Source organism: Onychostruthus taczanowskii, unplaced genomic scaffold, assembly GCF_017590055.1.
Source record: "Onychostruthus taczanowskii isolate IOZ18803 unplaced genomic scaffold, ASM1759005v1 scaffold60, whole genome shotgun sequence".
NCBI classification, from domain to species: domain Eukaryota; kingdom Metazoa; phylum Chordata; class Aves; order Passeriformes; family Passeridae; genus Onychostruthus; species Onychostruthus taczanowskii.
Genome location: NW_024503680.1, coordinates 3,905,858 through 3,920,257, shown reverse-complemented (window position 1 = coordinate 3,920,257; position 14,400 = coordinate 3,905,858). Strand labels below are relative to the sequence as shown.

Sequence of the window (14,400 nt, the reverse complement as noted above, 5' to 3'; positions counted from 1 at the left end):
CAAAGTATTTACATCAACGTTAGAGTTTCAAAGCATCTCCACCCCCCCCACCACCCAAAAAGCTGGACCTTTTCAGGTTTTTTTCCAAAGTTGTATTATTATCCAAAAAAAAAAAAAAAAAACAAAAAAAAAAAAAAAAAAAAAAAAAAAAAAAAAAAAAAAAAAACAACCAAAAAAACCCCTAAATATTTTACTGAGACACCGAAAAAGGCAAGTGAGGAAGTGAGGGGAGCTGGGGAGAGAGACACAGATCCACACATTCTCTGCATAGTCAGTTGGAGATCTTACAAAAGACTGTGTAAAAAATGGTAACAGCAGAGGAGAATGACTTGTAGGGTTTTATGGACCCAGGAAGCCAAAGAGCATCCTTAGGTGGGGGCTCCCCTCTGGAGTTTATTGGCTTAAAAGGTAAATTGGCAGACAGAATGATGGAGGGGAAGCTCTGCATTCCCAGGGCCCCCAGGTCACGCTGGCTGTGGTGGTGACTCCGCTGACGCTGGGTCCCACCACAAGCACTGCACAGGAACACGGATGGACACACGGACATGTGGACACACAGCCCCGTGGAGGAGGGCTTCTCTGGGATTGCCTTACTGCCTTCTGCCCTGAAGTGTCCCCAGCACATCTCCTTCACCAGATCTTGCTGAAAGCCTGAGGGAATTCAGCCATCCCGGGGTGCTCCTTGCCCTGCTGTCTCTGGGAAGAGCCAGAGGCGGCACTGGCCTTCCTGTCCTGCTGCACCCAAGGCCCTGCACGTGCCAGACAACCAAAGGCCAAACCTTAACACGTGTGCTTGCCTTCTCTCTTCCCAGCTTCCAGACCAAATCTGGCTTCCACGTGTTACAGCTGTAAAAGGTTTCTCCCAGGGATAGGGATTTGTATAATTCACGCAGAGCTATGGCACAAGCCACCTCTTGGAATAGCTACCATGGGACAGGGTATCTGTGGCAGCTGCCCATCCCAAAAGGCTGCAAACATGGGAAGACCCAGAACACTGAGGTTTGGGGAGTCCCTGCCCAAATGCAGAAATGCCAACACAGCAAACCTGCTAGGAAAGGAGGGGGGGGGGGGCGGAGAGAAAAGGCTCCAACTCCCAAAATAATTAAAAAAAAAATCATTATCCAGCTGCTGCTCTTCAAGCTAGCATGTCCTCTCCATACTGCTTGAGAGCCTGTTCAAACTGATTTTAAAAGTTTTACTATTAAAAAAGGAGCCACCAAGCAACCAACCATGTACTTGGTTCATAAATAAGTGGCTGGGTCAAACCACACCAGGGCACTGTGGGAGTGAGTGAGTGAGTGAGTGAGAGGCAGTGGCTTGCCTGGGTCCTGCTCTGGTGGGAATCTGGGGCAGGGGTTTTGGCCACCTCCTGCCCATGCTTGGCTCCCACCCAGCTTTTGTAGGACACTGGCTCCATGGCAGGGGCTGGTGAGGGGTGGGTTGGGTCTGCTGCCTGCAAGGAGGCTGTGCCAGAGGCAAACACCATCCCAAGGATGATGGGGAGGCACAGAAAGCCTGAGGAGTGAGAGGAGGACACAGCCACTGGCTCCCCTCTCCAGGTCCTTCCCTCCAGCACCCCTGCCCCACAGCATCCCCCAAGCCCCAACCCTTTGTGCTCCAGGAGAGCATCTGAAGACATCTGAAGACCCCCAGGTCTCTGTGACCAAGGATGTCTGGGACCCAGGAGGTGGAGTGAAGCTTTGTGAACCACCATGGTGAAAGGTTTCCAGCTGGGTACAGCCACAGGAGAGGGAAAACCGACACATGCAATGAAGTCAAGGTCTGGGACGGTGCAGGGACCACTCAAGGGTTATGTACAAGCAGGTGCTGGGTGGGAGAGGGCAGGGGGTGAGCCTCGCCTTGCCAACACCAGGGATCAGCCCCACAGGATGTGTGTGGGACAAAGCTGGACAGGAATAGCCACCCACAGCTGAGACACAGCCGAGGCCTTTGGGAGCGAGCAGAGGGGCGATGAGGATGCAAATGTGGCACAGCACTTCCAGATGGGGAACGTGGCTGGGAATGCTGCATGGGGACTGCTGCCTGGAAGCTGAGACACAATGGGTATAGGGAAGGCAGCTAAAAACATACCAGGTGGACAAAACCATCTGTGAAAGTCGAGTACTTCCTCCAAAACATTCCCACACCCAGAACACTACATGGGCCATGCACCCAAGCACCACAGTGGCACTGGATTTGGTGGCAGGGCCAGCCCAGGGGACTCTGCTGGTGGGAAAGCTGGTGGCAGAGCTGGGGAGGGTGGCTGGTGGGTACTTCCCAAGGGTCTGGCTGGAAGACTGGAACATGTGGTGTGACAAAGGACTGCAGGGTGAGGGCTCTGCTGGTATCACCAGTTCTGCTCCCCAGAGAGGCAAGATGTGTCCCTTGGGGGAACAGACATAGCTGGAAGATTTGATTGTGTGCTTGGGTGCTCTGATGGGACAGTGTTGGTCACCAGAGCCTGGAGCTGTCACATTTCAGAGTCCCAGTACCCACCAGCCCTTAAGGTCATGGTGAGGCCAGAGGGACGACCAGCATTCTACTGTCATCCCATGCTGCCACCACCACCCTGGCACATCACCCCATTCAAGCCAGCCTGGAATTGTGACATCCCTGTGGCAAAACATCTCTGCCAGCACCCTTGGGAGAGCTGGAGCCAAGAGGGAGGTGGTGGGGAGGGTGAAGGGGCAGGGAAATTTGTGCTGATTTAGAAAGGGGTTGCAGGAGACTGGGACCGTGTGTCTGAGGTGGGGTGATGCTGTCCCTCAAATCCTCCTGGTTTACCCCAGAGCTGTGGGGGGAAAAGTCTCCCAAAACCCAAGTCTCTTGGCAGGAGATGCTCTGCTTGCCCTCCTGAGCTGGCTCTGTTGGTGCCCACAGGCTCCTCTCGCCAGCAGAACAGCGCCGCTTCGTTAAACACGGGCCACAAGTCTTAATGAGCGATGGGGGAACCCAGGGGCTCCCCTGGCTGCATCTGGAGATAGTGCCCTGTCCTGCTCCAGGGCTGCTCCACAAACACAGCTCCTCGCTGGGGAGGCCAGCCCTCGGTGCCCCATGGTGAGGACAGCAGTGTCCCTGGTGCCAGGAGGAGCCTCACATCTATAGGTTCTCTCCAGGCTGGTACTGGGGCTCTGTCGAGGTGAAGTAGTCCTCCAGGAAAGCCTGCAGGTACTCGAAGGTGGGTCTCTCCTCCGGGTCCTTCCGCCAGCACTGGCACATGAGGTCGTGCAGGGACTCGGGGCACTCGGGCGGGCAGGGCATGCGGTACCCCCGCTCCACCTGGTCCAGCACCTCCCGGTTCACCATCCCTGCGTGCGGCCAGAGGAGACATGGCATCGATCAGAGCCAGGCCTGCACCCTGACTGTCCCCGAGGGGACACCAGGGGTGCTGTGCCAGGATACGCCTTAGGGCCAATCCCAGTGACCCAGGGAGAGAGGGACCCCTGGCCTAGCAGCACTTGTCCCTATCACCTTGCTCAGACACTAGAGCAGGACAGGGTGGCTGGGATGCTGCATCCTGGCCAATATCTGCTCACCCCGGTGGGGCAGGATCTAACCTGGGAAGAGGCAGCTCAGGGCAAGCACTGAGCATGGACAGCTGGTGTTGGGCACCACAATGGGGACAGGGCCTGTGCCAGCAAGTGCCAGCCCTCACCTGGGTATGGCACTCTGCCCTTGGTGGTCAGCTCGGTCAAGAGGATGCCAAAGGACCAGACGTCTGACTTGATGGTAAACCTGCCGTACAGAGCTGCTTCAGGAGCCGTCCATTTGATGGGGAACTTTGCACCTGGATGGAGAGCAGGGTGAGGGGGTGCCTCCAGGGCCCCCGTGCAACCAGAGCCATGGGCTGGCTCCAGGCACAACACACCATGGGACCAGTGGCCATTGCTCCAGTGCCAGCAGCCCTGGGCACGCACCTTGCCGAGCCGTGTACTCGTTGTCCTCGATGAGTCGTGCCAGGCCAAAATCAGCCACTTTGCACACCAGGTTCTCCCCCACCAGGATGTTGGCTGCCCGTAGGTCCCGGTGGACATAGTTCATCCTCTCCACATAGGCCATGCCCGATGCGATCTGTGGGGACCAGCACATGGGGCACTGTGGCTGACAGGATGACACGAGGGTCCCCGGGGAGAGCCTGGCACCACTGAGGGGAACAGACCTGCAGTGGGACCCAGCTGAGGTGTGGGAAACACCAGCTGCTCAAGAAATGCCACGCAGACTTGGGTTTGCTGGCCAGGGAGATCTGGCAGCAACAGGAATGGGCAAAATTATGGTCCCAGAGTGCAACCCCGCTCTGGGGTGAGACCCAACAGTGGCACCCACCCAAGCGAGGCTGCAGAGCACCCCAGTGCCTGACCAGTGTCAGCCCAGTGAGGGGCTCAGGCAGCCAGCGTCCCCTCAAGGAATGAGGGAGGCCCAGGGATGTGCAAACCCACCTGAGCAGCCATATCCACGAGCTGGGGCAGCCGCAGGTACTTGCCCATCTCACCCTTCAGGAAATCCAGGAGGCTCCCTGTGAGGAAGACCATGGTGAGAGCAATCCAGAGGAGCAGGGCTCCTCAGCTGCCCCCTCGGTGTCCCTCCCCTGCTCACCCTTGCTCATGTACTCGGTGACAATATAAATGGGCTCCTCTGACACCACAGCGTAGAGCTGAACCAGCTTCTCGTGTCGGAGCTTCTTCATGACCTGGGCTTCCTGCAGGAAGGCCTCTGGGGACATGGTGCCAGGCTTCAGTGTCTTGATGGCCACCCGGGTGGTGCCATTCCAGGTCCCTGTGGCACAGGACACACTGCTCAGGACACACGTGTGGGGCAGGGCGCTGTGTCTCTTCCCTGCTCCCTACCCCACCACCAGCTCCAGGCATCTGCCAATGGTGGCGGACAGGATGCAGGTGGTGACACGGAGGGGACAGCAGGGTGGGAATGGTCCTTACCCATCCACACCTCTCCGAAGCAGCCCTGTCCCAGCTTGACCTCCAGCCGCAGCGATTCCCGGGGGATTTCCCAGGCGTCCTTGGCAAGGCCTTGGGTCTGGGGCTTGGAGGTGGGGCAGATGTTGGTGAGACGGTGGCAGAGGCCATCAGCATGTTCTGGCACGGGAAGGGACAACAGCAGGGTGACACCTGGGTACTTAGGCATGCGATGTCCTTATCCCACAGCTTTCCTGGAAACACCCTGGGGACCCATAGCCAACCCTCTCCCTCTGCCCTGAACCCCAGCTTTTCAGCACAGTCCCACACAGCTGCTTTGGTGTCCCCCAGTGCAGCTTTGGTGCCCCCCAGCAGCACCCAGCCTGCAGCGAGGGCAGGGACAGCACCCAGGGTGCCAGCCAGACCCCAAGGGGACCCACATGGCTACCCACTGGAGTAGTAGGCCACCAGCTGCTGCAGGCTGTTGAACTGGGTGCGGGAGGTGATGTAGAAGCCGCCGCTGTCCAGCTTGCGGATCTTGTAGTGCTTCACGTTGAGCCCCTTGGCGTTGTCAAAGTCGGACACTGAGAGGCAGTAGGCACCTGTGGGCAGGACAGAGGGGCTGCAGGGGATGTGCCATGGATGAGTGCTCCCCATGGGGTCCCGCTGCGGGTGGGAGCAGGACTGGGAGCAGGACTGGGAGCAGGACTGGGAGCGGGAATCCCCCCCCACTGCATGGGGGAGGCAGGACTGGGCACAGAGGTGCTGCCTTCACCCAAAAGCACAGGATGGGGAGCAGCTCCTGGCTGCACCAGCTGGCACCAGGTGCCAGGGAGGAATGGCACACACCCCCCAGCTACAGCCATGCCACACCATCACAACCTCCAGCTGCCCTCTGCCTGCACAGCAGCTGTGCCAGCAGCCATCCTATGGGATGTGCTAACAAGGGGAGAGGAGCAGGCAGAGCCAGGCTGGGGGGAGCTGCTGATCAACAACTCCTCAGTGTCTCAGGGAGGAGCTAAGGGGCTGGTGGGCCCAGTTCCCTCCTGCACAAGTCCCACCACAGGCATCACTTCAGGAGTTTGGCTCTGCTCTGCCCACATGAGAACAGTGTTGCTGGGGCCACACACAGCAGAGGGCAAGATTTATGCTGCTGTTTGAAGAAGCTACTTCCATCAGAATAAAACAAATAGTGATAAGTTCAAGGCATAAAACCAGAAAGGAACATCAAGGAGCTTTTCCCAAAGGTGCATTTGGAGCCAAACTAAACCAGGTAAGAGACATCCTCAGGCAGTCAAACCTCAAAGATCACAACTTGCACATTCAGAAGTGTCAGACTTGAAAGGACTAAAGGTCATCATTCCCTCAGCCTGGCTGCCCAGGAAGCATGTGTTCAAGATTTTGTCACTATACATGGACCAGGAGAAAACAAAATAATAATCTAGTTGGGGGTGTACAAAAACCCAGCCAAATAAACCAAAAACAAAAAAATAAAAACCAGGAAAAGAGACCATCCTGCCTGGTGGTCTTGCCAGAGTTGGTGAGACCCCTGGCTTCCACCCTGCCAGGAGCTGAACCACCTCTGAGAAGGGGGCTCACTGGGTGGGCAGTGGTAGGAGAGAAGTGGCCACATCCCTCCAGCCCACGGGCTCAGTGGTGTAACAGCGCCTTTGGCACAGGCGTGTCACTGGTGGTGTGATGGCCACATCAGCACTGGCTCCCTGGAGACCAGCAGCAGACACTGAGGGGACTCAGGGTACCCCCACATCCCCCAGAGAGGGTCTCCTCCAGGCCAGCAATGCCCCCAGCCCTGCTCACCTTTCGTGGTCTCACTCTCCCGGACCAGGAAGGTCCCTCGAGGGTTTTCGGGGTTGAGCAGCAGCCGCTCGGACTCCCGGCGAGTGATCTTCCCAAAATACCACCTGCAGGACAAAGGCACTGCCTCAGCCCCTGGCACTACCCCCCTCCACTGCCTGCCCAAAGCAGGGGGCTCAGCTCTGGCCCACCCACTGCAGGTTTGGGAGACCAGGGGCTGTGTCTGGGCTCGGGCACCTCGGAGTGTGCCACATCCCCATACAGCCTGGGCTGGGCATCGCCTCCCTGCCACAGGGGTTGGAACCCTCCTGCCACACCTTCAACTAAACCAGGTTACTCAAAGCCCATCCAAACTGGCCCTGAACACTGCCAGTGTTCAGGCAGCCACGCTGGGCAACCTGTGCCAGTGTCTCACCATCTACCGGGTAAAGAATTTTTTCCTAACATCTAATCTAAATCTCTCCTCGTTTAGTTTAAGAACATCCCCCCTTGTCCTTTCACAGGCCTCTCTAGCCATGTAAAACACCTCTCTCTTTTTCAGAATCCCCTTTAAGTTCTGGAAGGCTGCAACGAGATCTCCCTGGAACCTTTTCTGCAGGCTCTCCGTAAAAACCAGAGCAAAAGCACCCACAGCCCTGCTATGCCACCACACACCCTCCACCATGCAAGAACACTGCAGCCTGCACTTATGGCCTTAAAGAAAGGCTGGTTTGCACATTCAGAGGGGAAAACTAACAAAAAGGAAAAACCCAGAGGGCTTGGGAGCTTCTCCTAGGAGCGGGGCAGGGGTGGAGGGGGAGTGCTCGGGTGTGTTTGCTATCACTTGTCTATAAACTGTCTAAAAGATGGCAATTACTCTTCAGCCTGGATGGAGTCTGAGGGCGCGACATAGTTACTGGGGATGTAGCCCGTCTGTCCTGTAGTGAGGGAATGAGCCAGCCACCAGTCACCTTCCCTGCAAGAGAACCAAAACACACTCAGTGTGAAGCCAGGAGCCCCCCAGCCAGCCCCTCACCCGCCCACAGGCACCGGGGGAGGATGAGCCAGCACAGAGCCCCACTGGGAAAAGGTGCAGCCCCGCAGCCAGACCCCAGCCAGAGAGCTCCTGCTGCCAGCCCCTGCCCTGCCTCTGTTTGGGTGAGCTCTGGCTCCTGCGGCAACGCATCCAAGAGGGAATGCTTTAAACCCGAATCAGGCAGGGCAGCCAGCAAGCCAAAACACCTTTAGAGCCACCTGCATGGGAAGGGTTTCTGGCTGGAGGCTGGGAGGCACAGGGGGTCCTGGCAGCAGGGAGCAGCAGGCAAGGGGAGGGACAGGAAACGAGGAGCAGCGACAGAATGATGGCAGCGATTGAAAAAGGAAGCAGGAGAACCCAAGGGAGTTAGTTAAACACAGGCTGCAGAAAAGCAGCAGGGCAGGGCTGAGGTTTGGGCAGGGGCTGAGCCCTGCCCGCCTGTGGTGTCCAGCCTGGAGGCAGCGGGATCTGTCCAGCCCGGGTGTCCCAGCCACAGCTCCTGCACGGCTGCAGCCGACCCCGAGCCTCCTGCTGCCCCAGCGAGGGCTGTGCCTGCACAGCCACGAGTGAGGCTCCTTGTCCCTAAAAACCCGCGGCTGAGCCACCAGCCAGCCCTCCTGCCCGGGGCACAGTGGCCCCAGACATGTCCCCAGGAGCTGGAGGGTGCTCTGCCCTCCTTCCCGCCGGCTCCTGCTCCGGACGGGGCTGGAAAGGACAACAAATAGAGAAGAACAAGAGGACGGCAGGAGGTGGCTTCCCCTTCCTGTGGACAGCAGGACTTTTCCTCCCACCACCTGCATCTTCTTGCCCATCAAAGACAGCCATTGAATTCATCCTGACCACAAGGGAGACGAGGCTACGGGAAAAGTGCAGATTCGTGGGAACAGCCCCGTAAGGACACAGGAACTTGGCAGGACAACCTCCACAAACAAGCTACAGAAAAACACCAACAACCTCAGCCACCACTACAAGGAACACCAGACCACATCCAGACCCATCCTTGACCCTGCAGACGTGTGAACCTCTGTCCTTGCTTCAGACCCACCAGCTGCTTGTGACCCGTGCTTTTCCCAGCTAAACCAGTGATGCTTCAAAGCACTGGGATAACCCAGACACAGCCCCCAGCTCCCCGTGATGGTGTCACTTGGTGGGGATGGTGGGGACCTTCCAGGCGTCTCTTCCTACTCACAGAGCTGGGCTCTGCCCCTGGAACAGCCTCACAGCAGCCCTGGATGACATTTTAGCTTCTTCCAGCCCCAGCACACCTCGTGGCAGGCAGCTTGTGCTCCTCAGCCAGGGCTGTTGCCTCAGTCACCTTTACTGAGGTGGCTCTGAAGGGGACAGGAGGCTGGTTGGGCTCCTTTCCCCCAGCACCATAGTAAACATCTGCTTGAAAAATGCCCAGCTTTTGACTTGTGGCTTTATTCCAGCTTGGGCTGCAAGGCTACAAGCTGGGAATTCAGTAAAACAAACTATTCCAAAAATGTCTCAGTGAGGAAAAAAAAAATAATAATCATCATCATCAAAACAAAGCATTTCAACAATTCCCTGCACAATCTTACCCAAAATATCCCACCACATCCCAGCTGGCTGCCTGCTGGCTGGGAGGAGACTTCTTCCCACTGGAAATGGTACCACAAGAGCCTTTCTGCACTGGGTGGATTGGTAGGATGACCCAGAGCAGGGAGGTGAGCGATGTGGAGGCTTCTCATCTCACCCTGAGCAACCCCAGCCCCGTCAGAGCAGCCAAAACCTGCTGCCACCCTGCAAAGCCACCCTGGCCATGGGCTCCCACGGTGCCCAGCACAAGTGGACTGAACCCATGTCCCTGGGCTGAACCCAAGTTCCCTCCCTGCAGCTCCAGGGACTGTCCTGCCAGGGAGACCAGAGGAAGGGGACATCACACATCTGTCTGTTGCTGTCCCCAAAGTGCAGCAGCCCGAGCTGTTCCCAGACTGTGAGAGCATCTCTGGGAGGTCACTGAGAAGAGTGATTCACCCCTGAGCACTGCACAAACTCCCAACTTCCTCCACCACCTCTGTCCCTGTGGATATCTCACCCACACAGGCACTGTTGGCAGCTACATCCTGCATCCTCCACCAAAGGACTGTATCACCAAAAAAAGCCTTTTGCTCCCCAGGATGCTGCAGAGCCCATTACAGACTGAGCCTTCCTTCTGACTGAGCCTTTGACAAATAGCAGTACAGGGGAAAAAAAAACGTGTGGAAACCCCAGAACTGATAAAAGGTGAAAAGAAAAACCCTCATATACAGGCCTGATCTGCACGCCCACAGACAGAGCTCACTTTGCAACAGCCAGAAAGCAGAACTCAAACATGGGGCTCACCCACTGCTGAGACTTAAATTAAGAAGCACCAAAACTCCCAAATTCAGGCTTTTCCTGCAATGTTGAAACGCTGCACATCCCAGGCTTCATAGATGAAACAAACCACCATTAATAAACAGCACTGGAACAATGAGAACAAGGATCAGATTGAAAACATGTTTGAGCCACACTGCCCAAGCACTGCAGGAGAAATCTCACTCCTGGGATGTTCCCTTGTCTTTCCACCCTTTGACTTTGCTGCTTTGGGTGCCCAGGTTGGAAGGCAGCAGTGGAGGGGGAGCAGGAGCTGCAGACCCTCGGGACCCTGTGGCAGCTCCACAGCTGGGGACATTGGGGACATTGGCTCTGCCAGCCAGGCTCTGGACTGTGTGTGCCTCCTGTCAGGACAGACCACACATGGGGTTAGTACAGGATGACTTTTAGGAGCATCTTCCAGCTGGCCATGCTGCCCTGCACACGATGGATGGGGAGCAAACCAGGGGGTCAGACTCCTGTGGAAATACTTGAATCACCAGAGCCACTCATGAAATATAAAAGTAAAATTAAGAAATGCAAAAGAAAAATACAAAGGGCATGGGGGAGCGAAGAGCCAGCTGGAAAGGGAGTGCAGAGGGGAGCCACACGTGGACAAGGAAAGGGGATGGGTTCAGAGCTCCCAGGTGCAGACACAGCTCTGGATGGAACATTTCCCCAGCATGGGAAGGGACTCCCTGCTCTGTTCTGGTCACTCAGAGAGGACAAATGCAACCAACCACAAAACCATCTGGAAACCATCTCCTCCCAGCCCTGCTCCATCCAACCTGCCCTCAAGTGGGCAGCAGACAGGCTTTGATCATTTAGGTCATTTATAATAACAGTAAGAATGTGCAATACACACCTGACATCCACTTTTCTCCTAAACGACAGCATGGAGGGAGAGAAAGAAGAGTCAAGAGAGAAGCTGAGACCAGAGACAGCACACAAGCACAGGGAAAAGCACCCATGGAGCTGAGGGATATGTCCAGGCTAACAAGAGGGAGCTGAGCATGGATGGGGACAGGACTGGTGGGGACTTGGCTTTGTGCTGGAGGGCACAGAATGGCCAGCAAAGAGGGGACGTGGCTTGGTGACAAGGCTGTGAGGCCACAGTGACCAACAGCAGGGTCAGGAGGATGAGGAAGCAGGCAAATGACTGCTCTCAGTGTCAGTGTCCCTGGACAAGTCACTGTGTCCGTCTGCATTTTGGCACATCCCTCTGAGCACCCACCCCTGGGACTGCTGGTCCTGCCAGGCTGGGCCGGGGGCTCCACAGGAGGGGCAGAGGTGACAGCTCAGCCCTGGGCTTGGCTGCAGGGACACTCACGTGTTGTTGACGATTTGCAGGCGCTCTCCCTTCTTGAAGGACAAGTCTGTTTCCGTGCGGGACTCGTAGTCGTAGAGGGCTACGAAGGTGGTGACTCCCCCTGTGACAAAGAGCACTCAGGAGGGGCACAGCCACAGGGACACTCCCCTCCCACCATCCTCCCACTGGCTGATTCTCCCCCAAGCCCAGAGTCCCTCAAAAACCCCAAACCCCAAGAAGCTGGACACAAACCCAGCACGACCCCACCCCGGCGAGCCCCAGCCCCACGGACCAGCCAGTGCCCCGGCGCGCTGCGGCGAGGTGACCGTGTCAGAGGTGTTGAAGCCCCCAAAGAGCTTGGATTCAGCAGCCATGGTCCCGAAGGAGCGGCTGGGGGTGCGGTGGGCGTCGGGAGCAGCCGCCTTGCTGGGTGTCTGCGAGGCTGGGTAACCCCCATGGTGGGTGTTCTCCGCGGGCTCCAGGCTGCGCCGGCGCTGGCTGGGGTCTTTGGGCTTGCTCTTGCTGCTCCCCATGGTCCCGGGCTGGAGGACACACAGAGGGCTTCTATCATTATTATTATTATTATTATTATTATTATTGTTATTGTTATTGTTGTAATTATTGTTGTTAAGAAGAAGTTGTTTCCCAGGGCTGGAGTGACAGATGCCTGCCCACCAGGAAACGAAACAACCTCTGGAGTCTGTTCAAGCAGCAGCTGCTGGGCAGTCTGGCCATCCTGCCCTTGCCCTGGGATACCACTGCCCCTCATTAACATGGAGACACCTCCTGTGTGGCCAGAGCAGCCAGTGAAACTGCCAGGACATGCTTTGGGAGCAGAGGGAAGCACGCTGAGCCGTGGGAGTGCAGAGGAAAGATGCTGAGCACGGAACCTGGACCTGTGCTGAGACTGTGGCAGCTCTGGGGCCAGGCACCTGCCGTGGGACACAGCTCAGTCCCCACGTGTTTCCTCCTACACAGGAGATTCTACCAGGATGGGGATTAAAGTAGTGAAGACGGACCTTTGAAGTCCAAAGCATGCAGCCAACAGGATAAAAGTTTAAATCAAGAGCAGTTTCAGGCAGTTTGCAGCTAAGGACCAAGGGATCTCGCCTTTATATATAGTCAAATAGTTTATATATAGCCTTCCTTTCCACTCAAGACCACACTCTATAAATACCTTCAAGGTAATGACATAAATGAAGGCAGGGAATTATTTGCAGTCTCTAAAGATGGCAGGATACCCAGCAGTGTCCTGAAGCTATGGAAGGAAATATTTAGGCTAGATCATGCATGGCAGGAGGGAAAAGGGAGGTGGAGACAGCAGGGAGGAGAGTATCTCTGATAAGAAAACAAGCAGGGAAGCAGCAGAGGAGGCAGCTGCTGCCCACAGGGTGCAGACCTGGACACAGCCATCCGTGAGGCTTTGGGGGGCTCAGCCTCATCCAGCAGAGGGTTTTTCTAGCCCAGCTTTGGAGAGAAGCTCAGGCTGAGCTCCCCAGAGCCATGGGCAGCCCCAGCAGCCTGCACAGCCCCAGTGTCACTGGGGCAAAGCCTTGGCTCTTGCTGTGGGAAAGCTTAGGGGTGCCAGGCACAAGCTGCTCCCTGTTCCCCTCAGCTCCCCTCCCACAGCAAGGCCTCTGACTGACGATCAGGGCTTATTTCCCAAAAGACACAATTTCCATCTACTGCTTTCCAGCTCCCACACTGCGCAGAGGACCAGCAGTGTCCTTGTGTGACCCATGCCGGCAGGCTCAGATCCTGCCTTGGTTTGGGAAATGTAATAAACTGATTTTTTTGCGCTGGGTATGACTCCAGCAGCCACCCCAGTGAGCAGCAGAGCTCTCCTTCCTCCTGTGGATGCAGGTGATGAGGAGGGACCATGCCTCTCTCTGCCACAGGACTCAGTCCACCCATATCTGTGCCAGGCTTTGGGGGTCTCAGAGCAAATAAGGGTCAAATAAAAGCTTTGGACTTGCAAATGGTCACTGCTGCCAATCCAGAGGCAGATCCTGCAGCCAAGGGGAAGGAGTCTGTCCGTAAATAAATGCACTTTAAAAGCTTGATGCAGTAGGAGAGAGCAAGACCTGAGGAGTGATGACAAGGAGCCCCCACCTCCCTTGTCCCCAGCCAGCCCCTTGCTCACCTCTGCCCGGGGCTCTGGCACCCGCTGGGGCTCCCAGGATGCCAGTGGCAGTGCAAGGAGAAAAGTGGGAGCATGGCAGGGCTGTGACCGTGTGGCTTGTGACTCCCCACGGGACAGTGAGCAAGAGTACAGCTGCTCAGAGTTTCCCCTGGAAGCAGCACTTCCCCAGGCAGGAAAACACCCCAGCCAGGGTGGTAGATTTAGCAGCACTCTGGGGACATAGGTGAGCCTGGGTCAGAAAATTATTCATCAGTGTGCTGAGGAAATCAAGGTATAAAACAGTCAATGTGCCCAGAGATTAGATAGAAGCAGAGCACAGAGAGGGGACAGGGGATCCCCCAGGCACTTCCCTAAAACAGGGGAGTCCTCACCTTCACACTTCTGAGCCTGTGGGCACAGGATGTGCAACTTCCAGGTGTGTCCTGGCCAGCAACTGTGATTTCATCCCTCCTCACGCAGCAGTTTGGGCAGGGAGAGCCCCCACCCTGCACTGGGGGTCTGACCCTCCCAGGCAAGGGCTCTGCTGGATCTGCTGGTCACTGGGACACGATGCTCTGGCAGGGCTTTGGCTGCAAGAGCCAAACATGGAGGAGGAGGAGGAGGAGGAGGAGGAGGAGGCACGAGCCCACAGCTCTGCTCTCTGGGGAAGGGGCTGCAGAGCCCCACTACAAGCTCTCCTGTTGCTTTGCATCTAAATACCTACACTCTGACTTCAATCTGGCCAGTGCAGAACACAGGCTGGCAACCCCAAACCGTGCCCAGGGGCACTGGCAGCCTCGCACCATCCCCACTCTGAGTCCCAGGCAACTCAGCCTACACGACCATGTGGCTTTAGCCCTGTGGCTCTGCA

The 14,400-nt window shown here is 56.6% G+C and overlaps 1 protein-coding gene across 2 annotated transcripts; it reads right to left on the bottom strand.

The window, feature by feature from the left end:
* On the bottom strand, window positions 1-12,042 carry SRC (SRC proto-oncogene, non-receptor tyrosine kinase). Of its 2 annotated transcripts, XM_041419318.1 has the most exons (11): window positions 11,700-12,042; window positions 11,429-11,528; window positions 7,582-7,680; window positions 6,729-6,832; window positions 5,363-5,512; window positions 4,935-5,090; window positions 4,594-4,773; window positions 4,437-4,513; window positions 3,918-4,071; window positions 3,656-3,787; window positions 1-3,308 (listed from the first exon to the last, which is right to left on the bottom strand). In XM_041419318.1, the coding sequence occupies exons 1-11, from the start codon at window positions 11,938-11,940 to the stop codon at window positions 3,100-3,102; spliced, it is 1,602 nt and encodes a 533-aa protein (XP_041275252.1). In that variant the 5' UTR covers window positions 11,941-12,042; the 3' UTR covers window positions 1-3,099. The 2 variants fall into 2 exon arrangements, with proteins under 2 accessions (XP_041275252.1, XP_041275253.1); XM_041419319.1 differs by lacking the exon at window positions 5,363-5,512.
* Window positions 12,043-14,400: the final 2,358 nt, after the last annotated feature.